The 18,336-nt window shown below is 40.4% G+C and overlaps 1 protein-coding gene, 1 non-coding gene and 1 pseudogene across 2 annotated transcripts; 1 reads left to right on the forward strand and 2 right to left on the reverse strand.

The window, feature by feature from the left end:
- Positions 1–94: 94 nt before the first annotated feature.
- LOC101296074 lies at positions 95–3,479 on the reverse strand. The gene is made up of 5 exons (XM_004294683.1): positions 2,354–3,479; positions 1,397–1,911; positions 893–1,074; positions 524–590; positions 95–386 (listed from the first exon to the last, which is right to left on the reverse strand). Exons 1-5 carry the CDS (start codon positions 3,405–3,407, stop codon positions 348–350), a joined length of 1,857 nt encoding a protein of 618 aa, XP_004294731.1. The 5' UTR covers positions 3,408–3,479; the 3' UTR covers positions 95–347.
- A 737-nt stretch (positions 3,480–4,216) lies between these two features.
- LOC101302922 lies at positions 4,217–6,308 on the forward strand (annotated as a pseudogene).
- A 608-nt stretch (positions 6,309–6,916) lies between these two features.
- LOC101296359 lies at positions 6,917–9,223 on the reverse strand. Its single transcript, XR_184282.1, has 5 exons — positions 8,775–9,223; positions 8,023–8,099; positions 7,615–7,711; positions 7,321–7,457; positions 6,917–7,181 (listed from the first exon to the last, which is right to left on the reverse strand). It is a non-coding gene; the product is annotated as an uncharacterized LOC101296359 (transcript).
- Between the last annotated feature and the right edge of the window lie 9,113 nt (positions 9,224–18,336).

The raw sequence follows: 18,336 nt of genomic DNA on the forward strand, positions 1-18,336 counted from the left end.
TGTGGATATGGGGGGTTCCATGAGTGACTTGATCAAGCAACATGGTCGGACACTGACAGAAATCCCATGCGAGAGGACAAAATGAATCCAACTGTTTCAGAATGAACCTACCTGCGTGGTTCTTATCTATGCGTCAATGTCCAACTATCAGGTAAAACTTAAGAAACCAAACCGTGGACATCATTTCATTACAGCCTAAACTTTAAACGTTTGTTCATCTATACATACATCTTTTCACAAACACATTTACACCTGTATCTGATAAAGGGCACTACAACATACAGCTCTGATAAGGATTCAATAGTACGAGAAAAATCAACCGAGTAGCGGACTATTCACAGGTGCCTCTACCTCGTCATATTTCTCCACTTGTCCTTTAGATCAACCTGAACACAGTAATCTCAAAGGTCTCAAAAAACATACAGATGCTTAAAGCAGAATACATTAGATGAACAAATAACCTGTCACATGTAAGTTAATGGACACAGCTATAGCCATTCCAAAAAGTGCAGAAAATAGGTACCTCAGTTCTCTCTTCAAATGCATCTCGGTATGCATCCAAGATAAGTTTCCAATGGCCTATGCCATACCTGCATTAGAAAAGGGGTACATTGATAAGAACTTAGAATTACTTATTCAGCCGCAGAAGCATGATTGCTAGTAACTACTGACATAAAATTCTGATAATCTTTTCAGAGATGAGAATTATGAAGTAACAATTCCAACTCACGAGCTTGATAGGAATCAAAATGAAATATACAACCATTATTATCTGCTAAGATCTACCCAATGACCATCTAACTCCAACCTAATAAAACTTTAAAATAGGAATGTGGCTTTCACAACAAGAAGCTGGAGAAACAGAGAGAAAGGTAGAAAAACAAGTACATACTCCTGCACACCGGTCCTTAATGTATCTTCTTCCTGTAAGCTCCATCTCTTAACTTTTCGCCTCTTAGAAATTTTTTTGTCGTCATACTTCTGCAGGGGAGAAACAGCAATTCTTTTTGGACTAGGTAGGTGAAGCCTCTTACTATTTGTTTGTTCTGGTGACATACCTAGCGAGTCATCCCACTGCAAGAACAATACTCATTTAAATAAAAACCTACAAACAAACCACCACAAATCTTTCAACCAGAGCAACTCATAGACCTTCGACCAAAAAAGAGCAACTCAGAAATCCAATAAAGAATCTACTGTGATTCTTTTGCCTTCTTTGCCAAAAATATGTATGGAAAATTCAATATGCATATACAAATACAAATTAAGTACACAACCATAAACACCAGCAATTAAAAAAATGCATTCACAACATAATATTGGCCATTTTGCACACTTGCAACAGTAACTTGAAAGGAACCGTAGGACTGGAAGAGCAAAGTATGAACAAAACTACCTCATAAGTACGGGCAGTACTATTACGTTCCATCAAGCTTGCTCGAGAAACATTATTCTGGTGACTGCAAGACGGATTTTCAGGATTGACATCCCCTGTTCCAGCATTCTCCGTGCCCTTTCCCATGTCAACAGACAGATTTGGCGTAGGTTGGGGAACATCATTATTATGACTGGTCTGGTTTCCATGATTATCATTATTAGATTGATCAGGCTCAGCGTTCTTTTCAACAGATGGATTTGTTGCACATCCGTTTTCTTTACTTACATGATCCACAGGTCTCATTCCCAACTCAGATCTTAGCATTTCTGATATGTGCAAAGCATAAGGAAGTGGGTCTGTCACTGCAGCTTGTAGAGCCAAAACACTGGACTTAAGTTCTTCTTGCACTTTTTTAACTTCAGCACTAGACACTGAGTTATATATGCCAGCTGGTGCTTCTTTATCCACATCTTCATCATCTCTAATCTTAGCTGGTCCATGCCTGCGTCTAGGTGCCATGGTCCTTGGAGTTTCTACATGAAATGAACAGGAAGACTAAAAATACTGGACCATAACATTTGTGCAAAATGAACCGTTAAGGGAGAAGATTTGGCACTCCACTTTGCCACATACATATTACCACTTGCACTGCACATTTATGCAGCTAGAAGTTGAGTAGAAGTGGTAAGGGTGCCAAAATCATCACCCCATATTAAACAGGGGAATATTTCAACTTCAGCCTTCAGCTATTTAACATTAGACTAAACAAGAAAGAGCTGTACAATTGTTATCAGCATATTCACACAAACAACACCGAACATAAGAATATCAGATAGCCACAAGTTGTGGAAAACTAGGCAAAATTCAAGATGATGATAAATCATAAAGAATACCCAGATAAAGCAATACAGAGCACACTCTGAACATCAATGCTGTAAAAGAAATATCTCTCTCCGCTACTTAACAAAATTATACCTTTCTCTTTAGTTTCGGGTTCAAAGCTGAGGACATGACGGTTTCCATTAGATGGCAATCTCCCTGCCCCCGCTACCTGCAGTTGAACACCATTCGTAGTATGGTGATCCATTTCAGACGTGGAATTGACACAAGCTAGAGTCACAACTTGCGATTCAGACTCATCACTCACAGTAGTATCATGAGCCTCCCGTTCAGAAGCATTACTAACATCATTTGCTACATTTGCCTTTTGTGCCTCCTGTTCAGACACAGAATTGACATTATCCCCTCTCTGCGCTTTCAATTCAGACCCATAAGGCACATTATCCCCATTCGCCATCTGGGCATCCAAATCAGCACCATTCATCGTTTGCACCTCCAAATCGACCCCATTCGCCACTCGGACCCGCCCATCACCCACATTACCATCATTCTCCACCGCAACCTGCTCACCTTCCGAGCTTATACTCCCCTTCTCCGTATTAAACCTAACCGCCCAAGCAATAAACGGAGGACCCAGCATCGCCATAGCTTCCTTCACATACGCCGCAACCAATCTCAGCGCATCATTTCTACTATTCAAACTGGCTAGCTTCTTCGAAACCTTCATATCCCAAATCCCAGCCTCCACCTCATCCCTCCTCTCCTTCAACTCCGCCGAAACCAGCTCGCAACCCTCAGTCTCCTCCAAAACCCTAACCCTACCCCTCCAAATCCTATCAACCGCCTCCATGTACTTCCCGCCGGGCTTCCCTCTGAAGCAAACCAAAAACCTCACCGTCAACTCCGTCGCGACGGCGCAGTACGCCGCCCTCATGGCGTCCGTGACCGGAATCCCTTGGCCGCGGTCCAAGACCTCGATCGACTCCAACGACTCGAGGATGGATTCGCTGACGGAAGCCTCGTCGAAGATCTGGGACTCGATTGAGCGAAGGAGGAGGGTCTTCTTCAACCGCCAGTCGTGGTCGGAGAGCGGCGCGACGGCGAGGACGCGCTTGGCGACGCTCTCCTTGTCGCGGTCGCGGAGGAGGAGCTCGAGGACCCACCGCGAAACGTCGACGTCTAAGTCCATTTGCCGGAATCGGAAAAATGGAGATTGGGGACTAGGGTCTGGGAGCGCGGGAATTGTGGTTGATTGAGTGGAAATTGGGGTTTGTGAGGTGGGGATTTGAGAGAGAGAGAGAGAGAGAGACGTTAGGGTTTGGGGACTTCTGTGAAGCTTTGAATTGGGAAGTACATGGAGACGTATATTACGGTATTCACCCCTCTAGCTTTAGTGTAACTTCAATTTAACCCCGTTACTTTTCCAAAATATAATTTTGTTACCTAAGTTACTGTGTATGTATAAGTAGGAGCGGCCGAGCGGGCACTGTGCGTTTAGATTCAAAACGGAACCGATTTACATTTTACGGTTTGGTTATTTTGTAAACTATCTGCGTTACAAATGAGCTAATAGGACGAACTGTATTTTCTGTGTTTCGATGTGATTTTAGATTAAATCGGATGTTAAAAAATTTACGTAATAATCACGCTCAACAGACTAAGCCTAATTTGACTTGACTCGTTCAAATATAAATGAAAGTAACAAGATGCTTAGTTTTCACTTGGTTTACATGCATCTATCTTATTCACTCGTGTGCTATGAAACATTGATACATATTTTTTTTTTTTGGAAAGGGGGGATCGTAAGGGATTTAGGGTTGCATGTTTTATGCAAGGACGTAGTATCCTACTAGGTTCGGGAATCCTCTTCACTTGGGCAATAGGAATGTTATGCCGATGTGGAATAGGGTTTCAAGTTCCGTTCTATAAATAGGGAGGGGAGTTTTGGGAGAAAGTGGGTAAATCCTAGGTATTCATCGGAAGAAAGACTGAAAATCGATGGCATCGTCGTCGTGTCCTGTGCAAGTGCCCTGTGAGTCCGGCAAATGGGATTCCGATAAGAAACGGTACAGGAGTAGTGAAGAGAATGATGATGAGATTATTGTTTCACTGGAGCAAGACGAAAATCAAGAGAGACAGGTTAAAAAGATGCCAAATAGTGAAGATGATGATGATGATGGGCAAGTGCATATCATCAAGGAGAAGCTCCAAGAAGAGAGAAAATCATTACGTATCTACGAGTGTCGTGATTCATTGTTGGAATGTGTGGGTAGTAATCAGGTTGCTATTATCGTTGGCGAAGCTGGGTGTGGAAAAACTACACAGATACCTCAATATATATACGAGGCTGGATATGGTGAAAAAGGAAGGATTGGATGCACTCAACCATATGAATTTGCTACCCGGAGTGCTGCTGCTAGAGTCTCTCAAGAAATGGGTGTCAAGCTAGGGCATCATGTTGTGGGCTATTCCATAGCTTTCGAAGATTGCACATCTGAAAACACTGTTTTGAGATACATGAGTGATGAGACGTTGTTGCATCAACTCTGTGGAGAACCAGATTTGATAAGTTATAGTGTGTTGATGGTGGACGACGCCCATGAGCGAACACTCTCAACTGATATACTGGTTGGATTATTGAAGGACATTCTGCGGTTTAGAACCAACCTTAAACTGCTTATCTCAACAGCAACTATTGATTGTGCCTTAAAGTTCAGTCAATTTTTTTGATCTAGCTCCAATTTTGGACATTCGAAAAGTGAAACATGCTCACAACACCGAACATGTTTTCTGCTTGAATGCAGCTATGATTCACACAAGTGGAGATACATTGGTGTTTCTGCCTGATCGAGAAGAGATAGAAGTAACAGTCGACGAATTGCAGCAGCGATTTCCTCATCAGCTCTCTATCCGCCCTTTTTATGAAAACATGTCTCCCGAGCTTGAAGCATTGTTTTCTGCGCCCACACCTCAAGGGCTCAGGAAGGTTGTCCTTGCCACAAGCATAGCTGAAACATTTTGGCCGACTAAAGCTGGCGTCGATTATGTGATCGACTCGGGGGAGTGCCTGATTAAGAAGTATGATCCAATCACTGACATGGAGTCGTTAGAAGTAACTGGCATCTCAAAAGCATCAGCTATGCTAAGGGCAAATCCACTCTTTGGCAAGTGCATCCGAATGCCTCCTCGACAGGATCATCACAACAATGATCCTCACAACATTCCACTGCCAGTAAAACGTAGCAACCTCGCCAATGTTGTTCTTACTCTTCGGCATCTAGGGGTTACTGACTTGACACATTTTGATTTTTTGGACCCTCCAGAGGCTGAAGCGCTAAGTAAAGCCTTGGAAGTATTATATGCACTCGGTGCATTAGAGAATAAAGGCCAACTTACTGAGATTGGAGAACTTACTGTGGTAGGAGAACTGATGGCACAGTTCCCTCTAGATGCAATGCTGTCTAAGGTGATAGTTGCTTCGTATCAGTACAAGTGCTCAGCTGAGATAATTTCGATTGTTGCCATGCTTTCCGCCTGTGATCACAGTTCAATCTTTTATCGTCCAGATGACAATCCAGCCGATGCCGACAATGCACGAATGCGTTTTCACTTTGGGAATGTGGGAGATCACATTACATTACTCAAGGTTTATAACGAATGGAAAGACTCAAACTACTCATCCCAATGGTGCGATGAAAACTACATACAAGCAAGGACCATGAAAAGAGCAAGAGATATAAGGGACCAACTTGAGCGGCTCTTGAAGAAGCAGGTCAGGATTGAGCTCTCCTCAAATCCCCTTGGTATAGAGCCTATAAAGAAAGCAATCACATCTGGTTTCTTCCTTCACTGCGCAAAGCTGCATCACGGAACATACAGAAGAGTCAAACAGTTGCCAAATGCTCTCCATATACACCACAGCTCAGGGCTGGCACAAGTATCTCCGAGATGGGTTTTATACCATGAGTTGGAGTTAGACCTCGAAACCACTGATCAATACATGAGACAGGTTACGGAGATCAATCCGGAGTGGTTGCTGGAAATAGCTCCACATTATTACCAGTACCAGCTAGAAGATATCACAGATTAGTGCAAGTGTTGCTGTATTCGGTAGATGTGAATGTACTCCTTAATATGTATTGAACATTAAAATAACAAAGTGCTTTGTTTCAGTTTTGTTTAATCGAAGAAGCTTGAAGTTGTGGATTTTCTTGCATACTTTGACATATCTTGGAATATTGAAAAGGCTGGGTTTAGGTTGTAGACAAATTAACAAACGTAAAACTTTCATTCCAAAGTAAAAAGAACAGGTAGTTTAGGTATTTTTTTATTTTATTAAAGAGCACTGATCATTTACTTCTTTAAACTGATTCAATCCCAGAAAATAATATCAGAAATGGTAAAGAGATAGAGAGATTATTTATTGCAATTGAAAGAACAAATGTTGATTTAAAAGAGAAATAACCCATCATTTACTTCTTGAAGCCACTGAACTGTTATTTAGCCATCCAACAATCTGCGCCTTGACACATACATGAAGAGTAATTTCCATCTACTGTCGTAATCTTACTGGTTTTTTCGAAAAGTAAAGTACGGGCAGTACTAACCCAGATAAAGCAATACAGAGCGCGCACTCAACATCAATGCTGTAAAAGAAATATCTCTCTACAACTGAACAAAAGTATACCTTTCTCTTTAGGCAAGGGTTCACACCATTGTTTCCACTAGGTGGCGATCTCCCTGCCCCCACTACTTGGAGTTGAAAACCATTCATAGTGCAGCAATCCATTTCAGACCTACAATTGAAATAAGGTACAGTCACAACTTGCGATTCAGACTCATCGCCCACATTAGTATCATGAGCCTCCTGTTCAGTGGCATTACTAACTTTAGCCCCATTCATCCTTTGCGCCTTGTGTTCAGACTTATCAGTAACATCATTTGCTCCATTCACCGTTTGTGGCTGACGAAATGAGAAAATGTCAGTACTCCACATACTGTGATCATATCAGTTAAATACACTCTTAATGGAGTAGCCTCCTCTCAGCAACTATGTTTTAGAAGTATGATAACTAAGAATATATTCTGATTAGATTCCTTACAAATGTTTGGTGTCGAACAGTCACACTGACTACTAGGGAATCACCAACCAGCATCGTATCACCATTCTTGTCATCTTATCCAGCACCATGTAAGAGATCATTCACTGACTCTCACTCAATCATCTTGACTTGAAACTCTGTGGTAAACATTGATGTAAACAATATTTAAACATTGACGTGAACAATGTTTGATTAGCTTCATATACAGAAAGATGTTATTTTCCAAGAAAGCATTCCTAGTGTGGAAAACAAGATAGAATCAGAAAACCATGGGCGTGTAACTGTGTACATTACCTTTATTTAGAGCCTTCAGCATGAGTGCGCCTTGCCGCGTTCTTAGGGATTGGCTACAGATTAGCTTCCTTTATGTGAACATGCCGATCTATGATATCTGAAAGAAAAAAAGAAAAAGAAAAAAAAGGCAAAATTCCTGTCAAGTTTGAAACATAGGACCATGAACTGCTACGGAAACCAAACCATTTTCATATATGATACAGTAGCTTTAGGCAGCTAATTATTAGAAGTGCAATGGAGGGTGAGAGAATACATAATACTGGACTTTATAACAGTGGAATCTTCCCTATTAGGTCATGTGTATGATGGTTTACTCTAGATATTCAATCTTTAGAAGCATAAGTTGATATGAAACAGAACCTACTCAACCATAGAGGATTTCACCTTTCTACAAGTTGCAAAAGTTACCTTGGACATCAGTTTTGTTGTGAATTTGATCCACTCATGATATAGATAGATAAACCTTAACTACTGTTTTCACGCATCTGCATGGCATTATGGACAGAGTATGAAAAAAAGAGATAAACACAGGACTAGAGGTACAAACAAGTTAAGGATTCCATTTACCAAACAAACTGACATACAATATAAAGAGATTGTCTTTGCATGAGAAATTGTGAAATATGCATGGAAGGGGAGGGAGGGGTGCCCCTGACAATGGATACCCCCACTTATACAGACTCTACAATAAATTTTGAAAATGGAAACAAGTGAAATTACTCAAACAGATGGTGACAATTGGAGATGAAAGAAAGAAAAATTTCCCATAAACTCCATCATGGCATCAGAGAAGTCACTCTTGACTCGGCCCCAAATACCAATTACCAACCTTTAGTCTTAACTGGACAGAATGACTAGTGTCAGCAGACTACTCGGAGCTTTCAGTTGAAGTAGCAAACTAAAAATTTAGATACTTCCATTACATCCTGTTGGTGAACGATGCTATCACTACGACTAGCTGCAGGGATATTCACTGATTTACCACATTGTTCTACTGAATCCTACAGTTATAAATCACTGAAATTTGAATCAAATATTGTCCAAATTTCTATTTGTCAGTATACTATGCCGAAAGAGTACATGTAGCTCATATCAATCCATTTTCATCCAAAAATAAATAATTGTTAGAGATACTGCTTCTAAAGATGTATTCCCAATACCTCTACTGTAGGCTCATTGTCCTGGGACAAATGCTGCTTCCTCTACAAAGATTCACCACTTATGTTCCTGCATAGAAATCAATAGATAGGATATGAGTGTTGTGTTGTGTTTCTATCTTCAAGTTCATCCATCTACTTTGCTTAAGTCGTAAAGTACCAGTAAAGACCAGAAAAGATCCTAGGGCGCTAACCACAATAAGTGGTATCAGAGCTTCGGCTCTGGTACTTTGCGATGGTAGACAGCAAAGGCATGGTCGAAGCAGAAGATGTGAAATCGTTCATTAAACCCTTAAATGGCAAGGATGACTTCACGCTTTGGCGGAGGAGGATGAAGAGTGTCCTGATTCTACAAGATCTGTACGAGGCTGTTCTCGGGATAGAGAATAAGGCAGTTGATATGGCAGATAAGGTTTGGTAGAAGATGGACAAGAAGGCAAGGAGCACAATAGAGTTGCATCTTGCATATCATGTACTGGGTCGTGTATTGGATAGTGGAGGTGACAATATGAGCAGCAAAGACACCTGGGATTATCTTGAGAAGGTTTATGCGGGTAAGGGTCCTATTGGTGAGAATATGGACAGCAGCAAGACATTGGACAATGTCAAGGAGGCTGACGCAGATAAATTCTTCTTGAAAGAAAAACTCTATAGTTTTCAGATGGAAGAAGGCGGGGATCTGCAGGAACATCTGAATAAATTTCAGATTTGTGTTGCCAATTTATCAGAGGTGGATGTGCAATATGAAGAAGAGGATAAAGCACTTATGCTGCTAACATCTTTACCAGCTTCATACGAGCAGTTCATCACCACACTTGTTTCCGGTAAGGATTCTCTCAAGTACGATGAGATTACTGAAGCTATTCGATCTTATATTAAGACGAGTAGCAAGACCGAGAGCTCTCAAGGAGGCCTTCAAGTCAAGGGCAAGGAGACAAGTCAGTTGACAAGTAAAGAGGATAAATCTGGTAACAAGGGTACAACAAAATCCAAGAAGAAGTACAAGGAAGGTTGCTTCAAATGTGGTGCTGCAGACCACTTGAAAAGAAACTGCAAAGAAGGGAGGATGGAAGCACAGGTGACGGCAGGGAGTTCAAGCACAGCCAACATAGTCATCAGAAAAGATGAAGGTGATTGTGAACTTCTTGTGGTAACGTCCAGCTCCAACGCTTTCAGAGATTGGATTTTGGATACCGGTTGTACATTCCACATGTGCAATCCGAGAATGGTTTGACACATTTGAGGAGAGTAGCAGCGGAGAAGTTTATCAGGGGAGATGACTCACCGTGTAGGATCCTAGGTATTGGATCAGTGAAAATCAGAATGCCTGACGGAGTTGTTAGAAAGCTGGAGAATGTCAGATATATTCCTAAGTTAAGGAAGAACTTGATATCCTTGGGTACTTTGGACAAGGCCAGATACAGGTATAGCTCTAAAGAAGGAAGACTAAAAGTTATCAAGGGATCACTTGTTGTGATGAAGGGCGACATTCAACCTAACAACGTGTACAAGCTTCAAGGGACTACCATAATAGGTGGAGTTGCAATGTCTGCTGAGGTAAATGACAAGACTGAGCAATGGCAACAAGGCCTACGACGCATGAGTCAAAGAGGAATGCAGAAACTCTACAAGGACAGTAAGGCAGAAGGTGTTAGTGTTTGCAAACTGAACTTTTGCAAGGATGGTACTCTTGGGAAGCAGAAGGTGGCATTCAAGTTGGTAGATTGTGAGAACAAAAGCAAAGGATTGCTGGATTATATTCACTCAGAAGTATGGAGCGCAACACAAGTAAGGTGTATTGGCTTCAAGTACTTTGTTACTTTTCTAGATGATTTTTCAAGGAAGATTTGGCCCTACTTTATGAAGGAGAAATCCGAGGTTCTCGTCAAGGTCAAGGAAGGGAAAAGCAAAGTAGGAAATCTAGAAGGCAGAAAAATCAAGTATTTGAGAAGCAACGGTGGCAGTGAATATAGAATGAAAGGGTTCTTACAGTTTTACAAGGATGAAATCACAAGGTGCATCACGGTGAAGGATAATCTCCAGGAAAACAGGGCTGCTAGAAGGATGAAGAAAACTTTTTTTGAGAAAGAAAGAGGCATGCGGCTGCATGCAGGATTACCAGACACGTTTCGGAAAGAAGCAGTTAACCATGCATGTTATTTGGTTAATCGGTCACCATCAAAGGTCTTGGACTTCAAGTGTGCAGAGGAGGTATGGTCAAGAGAACCAGCTGGGTATTCTAACTTAAGGATGTTTGGTAGCAATGCATATGCTCATATTTCGAGCAATGAGCAAACCAAACTCAAGCCAAATTTTCTGGGTGTTGAGAAAGGAGTAAAGGGCTACAAGTTATGGAATATTGTCAGCAAGAAAAGGATTCTAAGTAGATATGTTATTGATGATAAGACTATGCCGTTTAATGAAGTAAAGACAAGTGAGGTGAAGAAGAAGACTGATGTTGGTGTTGTAGATGAAGCAACAGAAGTTCCTCTAACCAAAGGGATCATGGAAGAGACTCCAGCTCAGGTGGAGCAAATTGAGCAGGTGGAGCATGATAAAGGGGTTATCGAGGTAGAAGTCTTAGAGCGGCAACAACAGTCACTAATACAAGCTCAGGTGGAGCAATTAGCACTGCGAACCTACGACTCAGTTCGTCAGTCGCTTGAGCAGGAGTTCCAGAGAAGCATAGCATTGGACAAGTATGCTCTAAGTTTCAGTCCAGGAGATCCAACCACGTATCAGGAAGCTATAGCAAAATATATACGGGAAAGTTGGATGGGAGCTATGTTAGAACAGAAGAAGAAGTCCATACCAAAGGACTTGGTTCAGGAGTCGGTTCCTAAACCCAAAGAAGGAGATCTGATTGGCTGTAAATGGGTTTATAGGAAAAGGGAAGAAATGCATGATAAGGAAGCCATGAGTTGCAAAGCTCGGGTATTGGCTAAGGAGTATGCGTATAAAGAAAAGGTCAATTATGACAAAATCTCACCAGCAGATAGATGCGTTTATTATCATGTGTTCAAGATAGCGTGATTTTACTATCAGGTGAGGTGACGTGACGTGTTAATTACATGTCAGGATGTGTCTAGAATTCCAAAGTTATTGACACAACTAAGGAGGGAATTCGACATGAAGGGTCTAGAAGCTACACAACAGATCCTAGAAGTGAAGGTAAGGAGGAACAAAGAAGCGGGAAAATTATGGCTGTTGTCTGAACCCGTGTCTACTCCATCAGTAGCACACTTTCAATTAAGTGTGCAGGGGTCATCTATAATTGAGTTAGATGAGATGATGCAAGTGTCATATGCAACAGTAGTGGGATGTCTTATGGCTAGAATCTGCAACAGACCAAGTTCAGCTCAAGCATTGAGCACTGTGTCAAAGTATATAGCGTCGAAGTATATAGCGAATCCGGGTAGACGACACTGGCAAGCAGCGGCGTGGATTCTGTATTACTTGAGAGACACTAAAGAGCATGGATTTCTGTTTGAAAGACAACAAGAACAAGCATGCATTGCTGGTCTAGAGGGCTCAGATTTGGCAGGAGATTTAGACAAAGGAAGATCTGCAACAAGTAATGTATTTACTTGCAGCAAAGGTTCAGGAAGTTGTAGAGATATTGTCTACCACTGAAGTAGATTGCATGGCAGTAACAAAAGCTTCCGCAGAGGCGTTATGGCTTAATGGGTTAATGAGTGAGTTTGAGATTCAACAAGAAGCTGTGGTGAAGAATGGTGTCATCAATTTGACAAGGAATCAAGTGTTTCAAGCAAAGAGTGAACATGTTGATGTTTGTGGTCATTGCAGCGAAGGTTGGGTCAGCTCAGGGAAGATAACAACTGAGGAAGAAGCACATTCGAGGGAGAATGTTTCAGATTGTTTGACCAGGACCATTGCCATGGAGGAGTTCAAGTGTTACTTGAACTTGTTCGATCTCACAGCTTGTTGAGATTGTGGTGGAGCACCTCCTCACTTGAGGTGCGTAAGGCAAGAGGAGTCTTGCCAAGGTGAAGGTTCTTGGAGGTTTTGTTCAGGGTTACTTAAAAGAAGATTCAAGATATCCTGAAGGGTGCAACAATCATTTGGTATCAACTCACCAAGGTGGAGATTGTTGTGTTTTGGCTCGTTGATATGATTTGGAAGTTAGGATTCAGTAAGCAAATCCAAGTCCAGAAAGGAAAGAGGTTTTTTCTATAAGTTCTAGGAAAGTAATCTTTCAAGAACTGTTAGGATTTTGTCTACTAGGTTTAGGAGTCCTAAAACCTTATTGTATCAGCAGCCCCTATTCACTAGAAATAGGAGTTGCAGGGGGTTTTCTAAGGTTAAGATAGAGAGCACAGAAAATCGAGAGCTAAGGGTGATAGAGAGATCTAGCAGGGAGTTGGGGATTAGCATAGGGATTTCAATAAGTACTTGTAATCAGGTTGTTATTCTCCATAGTGCTAGTGATCTCTCAAGAGAGATCACATAAGTGGACGTAGGCCAGGGTTTTGGCTGAACCACTATAAAATTGCGCGTGCTGTGTTTCTATCTTCAAGTTCATCTATCTACTTTGCTTAAGTCGTAAAGTACCAGTAAAGACCAGAAAAGATCCTAGGGCGCTAACCACAATAATGAGAGACACTAAGAAAACAAGAAAGTTGGAACATGTGGAAAACAAGAGATGATCAGAAAACTATGGGTGTGAACTGTGTACGTTGCCTTTATTTAGAGCCTTCAGCATGAGTGCGCCTTCTTAGGGACTGGCTACAGATTAGCTTCCTTTATGTGAACATGCCGATCTATGATATCTGAAAAATAGAAGGCAATATTCCTGTTCAATGGGAAAACATGGTCCCACGAACTGCTATTGGAAGGAAATTATTTTTTCATATATGAATCTATGATAGAATAGCTTTATGCAGCTAACTATCAGAAGTGCAATAGAGGGTGAGAGAATACAAAATACTGGACTTTATAACAGTGGAATCTTCCTCATTAGAATGTCATCTGTATGATTGGTTTCCTCTAGATGTTCATCTTTAGTGCCAGAAGTCAATATGAAACAGAACCTACCCAAACCATACAGGATTTCACCTTTCTACAGGTTGCGCGTTAAAAGTTACCTTGAACATCAGGTTTGTAGTGTATTTAATCAACTCATGATATGATGGTTTACGTTAAACTACTGCTTTTGCACATCTTCATGGCATTATGGACTCTAAGAAATAGATAGAAAAGCATAGGACTAGAGGTCCAGAGGTACAGGGAAAGTTAAGGATTTCATTTACCGAACAAAAGCAAAAGAAAAATTGCTAGATTCAGAATATGGGAGCACCACCCCTTCCCCCACCTTTAATGGCTAAAACTAAATCATAATATAAAGAAGTATGAAGCCCTTACTGGAGAAGTCGGCGTGTGTGTGTGGTAGTTAAAGAAAAGTCTGAGGAAAAGCCGAAAAGGAGACGGATACTAATATTGAAAGGTTAGAGCACATATCAGAGTGACCAAAACATGAAAAGAGGATTACATCACAACGCCTAATTATAGAAAAATGCATTTATTTTCTACCTGATGCGTAGTAGTATGTAAAAATCATTACTAACTACCATACTTGAAAGAAGAGACCAAGACATATAGCCTTTGAACTCCTCTTAAGCTAGCAATGAACATCTTCTTTCATGCATAGTAGCCTGTAGAAATCAGTACATAATACATACTACTACAATTGAAAAACGATACCATGCCATATAGCCTTTGAACTCTTCTTAAGGTTTAAAAAAAGCACAGAGGATTCAAGTTTTACCCTGAGAAAATCTATAAAAAGGGTGACCTGGTGTGGCTGTATAGCATTGAAGTTGTCTAAGGCGGCAAAATTCATTTTGCAGAACCCTGTTAAACTCTGCATTTCAGTTTGCTTACAAATATGAGATACAGTTCAGAAATAAGGAATCTATACGCAAACTGTGGAAGAATTTAAAGTGGAGGGATAACTGGAAGAATATTTTTTAGAATTAGTAGCATGTACCTGAATCTATAGCCTGCTTTTCTCTCTTCATGGGTTCAATTTTTATCAGTGGTGAAACAAACTGAGAAAATCTGATAAAATCAAAGAGGCCAAATAAATTACTAAATTATGCGAACTGGGAGTAATATATCAAGGCAAGGTATAATACTGAAATGATTATGACAAGCAAGCGAGGGACAAAACAAACAAATTGATCTGAAATTGATCTGATAGAATCAGTGTCAGAGTCAGTGTTTCACGCCAATAAGTAATGTTTTCTTAGTGTATGCAGCATCTGAGTTAAGGATAAAATAAGAGAAAGCAACCTACATTCTTCTAACTACAGTTTCTAACTTCCAATCAATATAGATGTTTTAGCGCATAACCATTAAAACCAGAAATAATTCATATTTCTCATTTCCAAATGCCCTTGTCAATGATAGGGACAAATACAAGATTCAATGTCAATTTAGGAAGCATACCAAAGACTAAAACCTTACTTCATGCATGGACTAAAAACATCTCCAATACCAAGGACCTCATCAAGAGCACAGTTTTTACCTTGTCAAGGCACCCTTGAGAAACTCCCGATTCACTTCAAAAAAGTAGCAAGTATGCTCTGCGCAGGTGTATGCATTTGAGGACCCTCCATGATTTGACAAGTAATTATCATACTACCAAAAGGCAGAGACAGAACAAGTGATAAAATAGCAGTAAGTACTCAATCTCTCCCAATTAGCTTGAGTGCAAGCTAGCAGAATTAATTTATTGTTCCGAAGAAAATTATTTAAACATCATTTACAACTAAACAATTATCCAAACAAAACGGTTAACAAACTCAGTCCTCTATCATGTATATGAACAAATTGAACTCAATGCAGTTATTTCCTTTTCATGTTTAAAAAGCATGAAAACCAATTTGTATAGAAAAATTGGTAAAGAAATAACACCAACTTAACTGACACAAGATAAAGAAAAAGAACAAAAAAAAACAACTCAGATGAAAGCACACCTCATTTTCAACTGGGAACTTTGTACTTCCCATGAAGAGCATATGTTCTGCAACATTCAGTTTGTAAGTAATGTGTTCATACCCCATAAAGAAGGGTATGCGCATGTGTACCAAAAACCTAGGAAGTGGGCAAGCCCCTGTGCCTCCATTGGGTGAGACCAGCTGCCTATTCCAACGCACATTGCTGCTGCTGCTGCGGCTGCCTGTAAAAAGAATCAAACCTCCTTTTTTACATGCTTCTAAACTGAGCTGAGTTAAAATGGCATCAGCTGGAGAAGTCCCTCTTGTGACTCGTCCCCAAATACCAATTACCAACCTATAGTCTTAACTGGACTATCAGCAGACTGCTCCGAGCTTTCAGTTGAAGTAACAAAGAAAAAATTTTGATACTCCCCTATGCGAACAATGCTACTACTACAACTAGCTGTGAGGATATCCACTGATTTACGACATTGTTCTGCTGAATCCCTTAGTTATAAATCACTGAAATTCGAATCAAATACAGTAATGTCTAAATTTGTATTGGTCAGTATACTATATCGAAAGAGTAAATGTAGGTGATGTAGCTCATACCAATCCATTTCCATCAAAAAAAAAAAAACAAATATATCCTAGAGTACATTGTGTTATATGAAAGTAAGGACTGACTGGAATCAAAGAATGATCAGTAGATGGGTTTCGCCCAATAAATTATAGAAAAGAAATACTGCAAGATCAATTCCCATATATACCTCTACTTGGGTGCTCATTGTGTTGGGACAAATCCTTTTCACCACTTGTGTTCCTGCATAAAAACCAAAGGACAGGATAGATAAACTTATGAGAGACACTAAGAAAACAAGAAAGTTCCAGAAACACTTTGAAATAAACTTATGGGTGTTTGTAATTGGGTTTGGTTGAAGAGGAGTTGAGATTTGGTGGTTTCTCTTGGTTCATGAGGACCAAAAGAGAGTTGGAGATTGAGAAAGAGGGAGTGGAGTTGGAAGTACATGTGGTCTGATTTGCCCATTTCGATTTTTTCACTCTTTACACCCACGCTTTGTTTTACAGCGGTCAATGACTTTTTTTTACTCAATTCTTTGTCATAAGTCAAACGGACCTATGGCTCAGATTTAAAGTTGCAATCTAACGGTTTAAAATTCCGAGCTAACGGCTATTTCTTCCAAACCCGACTCCCAAATTTCATTTCAATTCAATCAAAAAATTTCATTTCAAAACCCAAGAAACCCATTCCTAGCTCTACGATATCCTCTCCAACCTACCTCTCCCCTCCTCTAAGTTCAAGAAAGAAAGTTGTCTGCTCCAGAAATCAATCCCCCCCTAAAGCTTTCTTGGACGATTGGAGGAACCCGTTCCTGAATTTACTTCTGTAATTTGAGGTTGGTTAAGAATAAAGATGAATCCTTTTACTTGCTCTAATGTTTCTTTGTTAGAAGTTTTTGAATTCTTCAATTCGTTTACTCTTGGGTGTTGATAAAGATCATAGATTGTCTTCTCAATTCGTTTAGTGGTTACGGAGTGCCGATGTTATTGTATGTGGGTATCATCAAAATTGTGTCTTTCTTGATGGGTTGGATTTCAATCCTTCTATTTGTTTCTTTATCTTGCTAAAAATGGTGTCTTTCTGGGTTAATCTGTGAGAAAGCACAATGTGCTTATAAAAAAAAAAATTTCTTTTTTTTTTTTCTGGGTTGACGCCATTTTCAATCCCTCAATTGGGTTCTTTATTACATGGTAATCAGGTAATGATGTGCAAATATGATAATGGTTTGGCATGTTGGTCATTGTAAAAATGGTATCTTTCTTCGTTTTTCATTTGACCCAAACAGGAGTGCCAGAGATTGCAATGTTCCGGTATAAACTAGTTTATGATTCTTAATGAATTTATTTGGTGATTCTGTATAAGCTAGGGAGCAGAAAGCTTATTTATATGATTCTGTATGTATTCATTGATTATTTGCAACAAAGAGTTTGTGCTTTTCTCGAACTTGGCCAATGGCATTTTCTTCAATTCTTTACAGGAGAAAAGTTGCCACCTGTTTATAATTACCCAAATGCGTTATTGCTCTTGAACTTTTCATGTTTGATCAAAAAGGCTTCGATTGCCCTGAAAGTCCTCTTACTCTTTGAGTTTCAGGTACTACCTGCATATATACTGCTGCTTTCAAATATGAAGAGGAAATCTTGTTGCAAGGGTGAATTTTGCCAAAAGTCGTGAAGCAGGGTGAATCCCCAGTCATCACTCTGGATCTCTCTCCAGGAGGCATCTCTCCAAGAGTAGATGACAACCCGAACCAGTTCTTCTGCCACCTTTGGTGTCACCTTCTCCTTCATGCAAATTGGAGGCAACACCTTGACAAGCTTGAAGTCATTAGTGTTCTGGTCAAAACCAAGACCATAAATCCCCCTCTCCCAACCACAGCCAATGGTGTCTCTCACTAAGGCAAATTGCCTTGTCCATGGGTTTAGAAATAGTATGCTCTCCTCAGGCCTGTAGCCGCCAGGGCTACTGTTTCCAAGGCACACTAGGCCGTTACAAGACCCTAAAATGTTATGGAGAGGTAGTG

Source organism: Fragaria vesca, linkage group LG3 (genome assembly GCF_000184155.1).
Source record: "Fragaria vesca subsp. vesca linkage group LG3, FraVesHawaii_1.0, whole genome shotgun sequence".
Taxonomy (NCBI): Eukaryota; Viridiplantae; Streptophyta; class Magnoliopsida; order Rosales; family Rosaceae; genus Fragaria; species Fragaria vesca.

Coding starts and splice junctions, on each gene's coding strand:
- LOC101296074 (XM_004294683.1), bottom strand. CDS start 3,407: ATGGACTTAGACGTCGACGTTTCGCGGTGGGTCCTCGAGCTCCTCCTC. Junction 1,912..2,353: donor ACCCGAAACTAAAGAGAAAG/GTATAATTTTGT, acceptor CATTTCATGTAG/AAACTCCAAGGACCATGGCA. Junction 1,075..1,396: donor GTACTGCCCGTACTTATGAG/GTAGTTTTGTTC, acceptor TTGTTCTTGCAG/TGGGATGACTCGCTAGGTAT.